The following is a 5,524-nucleotide window of genomic DNA, read 5'->3' on the forward strand; positions in this document are numbered from 1 at the left end:
CTCCGGCGCGTTTCGTTGGAGCCCGCCCGGGGCTCGCCGCAACCGGCGGCCCGGCCCGGCACGGCCCGGCCCGGCCCGGCACGGCTCGGCGAGCCGGCACAAAGGGAAGGGACGCGGCACCTCCCGGGGACCCGGAGCGGGGGGAGCTTGCGGGGGGGGGTGGTGCCGCCCCCCATCCCCCCCGGGACGCCCTTGCCCCGGGCGGCCGCTGCCGCCGGGCTGCCGGAGCCGCTCAGCCGCGGGTCCGCTCCCGGCGGCGGATGCAGCGGGGCTCGGTACCGGCGGCCGCGGCGCGGGGGATGCGCTACGGCTCCGCCAGACCTCTCCGGCCGGCCTGCCGGCCCGCGGCGGGGAGGGTCCTGCGGCAGCACCCGGGGCGGTGGTGGTTGGTGGGGGGTCTGTGCTCCGGGCCGGGGCCGGCAGCGGCGAGCGGGGACGAGCCGGTCCGCGGAGCGGGGTTCCGGGAGCGGAGCGGGCCGGGGCCGGCGGCGGCGGCGGGGCCCCGGGAGCGCTTCTAACCCGCGCCGTTCCCCGATTTTGTTTTGCAGGGGCGTTTTGGGGGGGAATGGAGGCGATCGCCAGTCAGATGGGAAATGGGAGAGATGCAAGCTCCTCCCCAAATTCAAAGCAAGAGCTGCAGCCGTACCAGGGCTCCAATACCCTCAAGCCCAACCAAGTGGGTGAGACCTCTCTGTACGGCGTGCCCATCGTGTCCCTGGTCATCGACGGGCAGGAGCGGCTGTGCCTGGCGCAGATCTCCAACACGCTGCTCAAGAACTACAGCTACAATGAGATCCACAACCGGCGGGTGGCCCTGGGCATCACCTGCGTGCAGTGCACGCCGGTGCAGCTGGAGATCCTGCGGCGGGCCGGGGCCATGCCCATCTCCTCCCGCCGCTGCGGCATGATCACCAAGCGGGAGGCGGAGCGGCTCTGCAAGTCCTTCTTGGGCGAGCACAAGCCGCCCAAGCTGCCCGAGAACTTCGCCTTCGACGTGGTGCACGAGTGCGCCTGGGGCTCCCGGGGCAGCTTCATCCCGGCCCGCTACAACAGCTCCCGCGCCAAGTGCATCAAGTGCAGCTACTGCAGCATGTACTTCTCCCCCAACAAGTTCATCTTCCACTCCCACCGCACCCCGGACTCCAAGTACACGCAGCCCGACGCCGCCAACTTCAACTCCTGGCGCCGGCACCTCAAGCTCAGCGACAAGACGGCCACCGAGGAGCTGTCGCACGCCTGGGAGGATGTCAAGGCCATGTTCAACGGCGGCACCCGCAAGCGGACCTTCTCCCTGCAAGGGGCGGCCGCCGGCGGGCCCGGCGCCGGTTCCCCGGCCGCCAAGGCCGCCCTGCACCCGCCGCCGCCCGCCGGTCCCGAGCTGGCACCGGCGCACAAGAGCCTCCGCTGCAGCGGGCAGGAGCCGGCGGGCGAGCGCGGGGCGCTGGGGCTACCGGCGGCTCACGGCGGGGCGGCGGGGGCGCACGGCGGGGCGGGGGCGGTGCGCAGCTACCCGGTGATCCCGGTGCCCAGCAAGGGCTTCGGGATGCTGCAGAAGCTGCCGCCGCCCCTCTTCCCCCACCCCTACGGCTTCCCCGCCGCCGCTTTCGGACTCTGCCCCAAAAAGCAGGAGGACGCGCTGGGAGGCGCGGGAGGCGGCGAGGCGGGCAAGGGGGGAGCGCTGCCCCCCGGCATGTTTTGGGGACCCCCGCACCCCCACCCGCACCAACCGGCCCAGCCTCCCCACCAGCCCGGAGCCGCCAAGGACGCCGGCGTCTACCCCTCCTTCCCCGTCTTCTGGCCGGCCGCCGGCAGCCTGCCCGTGCCACCCTACCCGGCCCAGAGCCAGGCCAAGGCGGCGGCCACGGCCGTGGTGGTGGCGGCGGCGGCGGCGGCGGCGGCGGCGGCGGCCGAGCCGCCGCCGGGTTTGTCGGGCCGCCACGGCGAGCTGGAGGGCTCGGAGCCGTCGGGCAGCGGGAGGAGCAGCGCTACCCCCCAGGAGGGAACCGGCACGGAGGGCGAGCGCTGCCCCAGCGCGCTGTCGCGGGCGGCGGGCGAGGAGGAGCGCTCCGGGGACGAGGCGCTGCTCCCCCCGCTGCCCCTGCCCAGGAAGGGCAGCTACCTCTCCGCCTTCCGCCCGGTGGTGAAGGACGCCGAGAGCATCGCCAAGCTCTACGGTACCCGGGAGGCGTACGGCGGCGCGGCCCCCCGCGGCCCCGGTTACCTCTCCCCGGACTTTCTCAGCGAGGGCAGCTCCAGCTACCGCTCGCTCTCCCCCGGGGGGGACACGGCCGAGGAGCCCGAGGTGGACGTGGAGTCCAACCGCTTCCCGGAGGACGACGAGGAGGATGCCGCCGCCGCCGCCGCCACCGCCCCTCTCCCCGAGGGACGGGAGCCGCCGCCGCCCCGGCTGCTGGCCGGTACCGAGGAACCGCCGCCCGCCGGGGCCGACGGGCCCGAGGAGAAGGCGGGCGAACCGGCGGCGCAGGAGGGCGGCCAGCAGCCCGACGGCAGCCCCGAGCGGAGCAGCAGCAGGGGCGGCTACGAGGTGCGGGCGGGAGGGGGGATGTCTGCCCTCGGGGGTCCCGGCGGGGCCGGTCCCGGGGTCCCCGCCGCCCTGACTCGCTCTTTTGTAGGTGTACGCGCCGGACAGGGGGGAGCACCTGCAGCCGCTGAAGACCACCGCCTCCCTGGGAGCCCCGGCCGCGTACCTCTGCACCCCCGAGGCGAAGGGTAAATCGGGCCCGGGGGCGGAGGGGGCGGGAGGCCGGTGCGCATCGAGGGCGCGGCCCCGGGCGTCGCCCCCCGCCGGCTGCTCAGCCCCGGGGGGGCTCCCGGGCGGCCACTTTCGTTTTGGGGGCTTTCGGCAGAAAAAACAAAAAACGAGTGCAAACGGTTTCGGGATGGGGGACGGGGCCTGGTCCCCCCCGCCCCCTTCCCCGGGCTCGGAGATGCCGCCGTCGGACGCGGCCGGTGTGGCGGGGATGGGCTGGCGGGGCCGCGCCCGGCACGGTGGGGCAAAGCTACTTTCCAATAGCAAAGCGATTAGGATGTCCGCTAAGAAGGTTTTAACGAGGGCTTTGTCCGTAATTATGTAATTAAGGATATATCAGGACCATACTTTCATTGCTTATGGTTGAAAATCGGTTTATTAACTTTAAGAGCAAGATAAAGAAGACAATCACTCCGCGGCAGAGGATTTAGAGACCAGAAAATCCTATCAGGACCAAAGGAATGTCTCGCATCCCAGCCCTGTAAATACCGACAGAGGTAAGCGCCGGTCCGCGCTCCGCCGCGGCCCTTCCGCGGGGCGATGCGCGGTCCGCGGAGCCCCCCGCGGCGGGGCTGATGGCACTCTGTGTCCGTCCCCGTGTCCGTCCGTGTCCCCTCGTCGTCGTCGTCCCCCCCGTAGGAGAGGACGGCCTCGGCATGGATGTCGCCGGGACGCAGCTGGTGGAAAAAGACATCGAAAATTTGGCCCGAGGTGAGGCGGGCGCTCGTCCCGCGGCGGGGCGGGGGGCTGCGGGGCTGGGGGAGGTGGGGGGAGGCTGGCGGGACCCCCCGGCCTCTCCCCGCGGCTCGAGGTATTTGTGTTTTCTGCAGGAGTGATTAACTCCTGTGATTAATGTAACGTAATGCGATTAGCGCCGCGCTGAGCCGCCTCCATATGGAAAAGTGCGGGCTCCCCTCAACCCCGCCGTGTATTTTTAAACAGATGAGTTACAAAAACTGGTCCTGGAGCAAATGGAGCTGAGGAAAAAGCTGGAGAGGGACTTCCAGAGCCTGAAAGGTACCGGCGATTCCCGCCCCCCCCCCTCCCCGCCTTGCCCCAGCCGGGGAGTGGTGCTGACCCCCCCTTGCCCCCGCAGATAACTTCCAGGACCAGATGAAGCGGGAGCTGGCGTATCGGGAGGAGATGGTGCAGCAGCTGCAGATTGTCCGAGGTAAGGCCTGGCCGAGGCCATCCGGCAACTATTACTTTTATTTTTTTATCTCCTTTTTGTCTCGCTCTGTTTTTTTTTTTCCTTGCTTTTTTTTTTTTTTTTTAATCGATACCTTTCCGTGCACTCCGATTCGTCTTGGGCTTTCGAGCTGCCCCGCAAACGGCTGCGAGGCATCATTACACGGGAGCAAATGAACCTTCCCCTCTCGCAGCAATTTCCACCCGGGCTAAATTAAAAACCGAGGCGTAAAATTACCTGGGAAGCCATGCCCGACTTTGCGCGCATCGCGACCCCCCCGTTCCCCGTCCAACCCCCCCCGTCCCCGTGCTGCGGACGAGCATGATGCCCTTCGGCCCAGCACATCCCCGACGGGGCGGCCGTTCCCTGGACCCCCCCCTCGCGCCCCGGCGCGTTGTGATGCTTTCCCCCCATCCCAGATACGCTGTGCAACGAGCTGGACCAGGAGAGGAAAGCGCGCTACGCCATCCAGCAGAAGTTGAAAGGTACCGGGGCAGGATGGGGGGGACACACAGACGTCTAAGGGGGGCCGACACCCACCCATCCCCGCGTGGGGGGGCCAGGGGTGACGGCTCCGTCGCTTTGCAGAGGCCCACGACGCGCTGCATCACTTCTCCTGCAAAATGCTGACCCCGCGGCACTGCACGGGGAACTGCTCCTTCAAGCCGCCGCTGCTGCCCCAGTGAGCGCCCCCCCACCTCCGGACCCCCCCTTTCCCCCGAAGCCATGCGGGCAGAGCCCACACAAGCCATTTCCACGAGGAGACACTTGTACATAGAGGACTCGGAGCCCGGCTTTCCTCGGACTGGCAATACGGCGGGGAGCGGCCCCGGGCCGGCCGGAGGGGGAGCCGGGCCCCCCCCCATCCTGCGCCCCGCGCCCCCCCGGGGGCCCCCGCTCCGCCTCTCCCCCTCCCTCCCTGTGTGTCCGCTTCTTCGACCCTTGTCCAGACTGGAAACAAAAGTGGCTATGTGCAATGGATATAAATGTACTGTGATTCTCTTGGTACAGTATTTGTTGGATTTTTATTTATTTATGATGTATATTTATTCCCCCCCCCCCCCCCGGGCCCCTTCCTCCCTCACCACCCCCTTGTAAATTTCTGGATGTAACAGCACTTTAACGGGCGGTCCGCGACTCCGGAGGCAGAACAACGCTCGCCCGCTCTGGGGAGACACCCCTCTGTACGTGATTTTGGTTCTTTAATAAAAACCGACTTTAAGAAGCCGCCTGGTCCGTGGGGCTGTCCCGGGGGGCGGGGGTCTCCTGTCCCTCCCGCCCCCCGGGCACGCCGCGGGAGGGGCTCGCACGGCCCCCACGGCCCCCCCTGGGCCGACACCGGGCGCCGCAGCCCCGGGGGTTGGGGGCTGCCCGCTCCCCTGCGAAGTTCTCCTTTCTCCCTCCTCCTCCGCTCCGCAGCCGGGAGCTCATTAATGCCCATTTATATGCTCGTTTCACACATGAAAGTATTACATTAATGAGCTCTGAGAGCGGGTGTGGAGGTGCTCGCACACCTATTAGCCCTAAATACCTGTTTTCAGCCTAGGATTAACCTACCACGACAT

General features: G+C 68.4%; 1 protein-coding gene across 1 annotated transcript; it reads left to right on the forward strand.

Moving 5' to 3' along the window:
* The first annotated feature begins 260 nt into the window (after positions 1-260).
* SKOR1 (SKI family transcriptional corepressor 1) lies at positions 261-4,645 on the forward strand. Its single transcript, XM_075043891.1, is given in 9 exon segments — positions 261-384; positions 387-2,545; positions 2,634-2,730; positions 3,160-3,267; positions 3,410-3,481; positions 3,713-3,787; positions 3,867-3,941; positions 4,379-4,444; positions 4,548-4,645. Coding segments are annotated over 9 exon segments (2,874 nt in total).
* Positions 4,646-5,524: the final 879 nt, after the last annotated feature.

Source organism: Buteo buteo, chromosome 13 (genome assembly GCF_964188355.1).
Source record: "Buteo buteo chromosome 13, bButBut1.hap1.1, whole genome shotgun sequence".
NCBI lineage: Eukaryota > Metazoa > Chordata > Aves > Accipitriformes > Accipitridae > Buteo > Buteo buteo.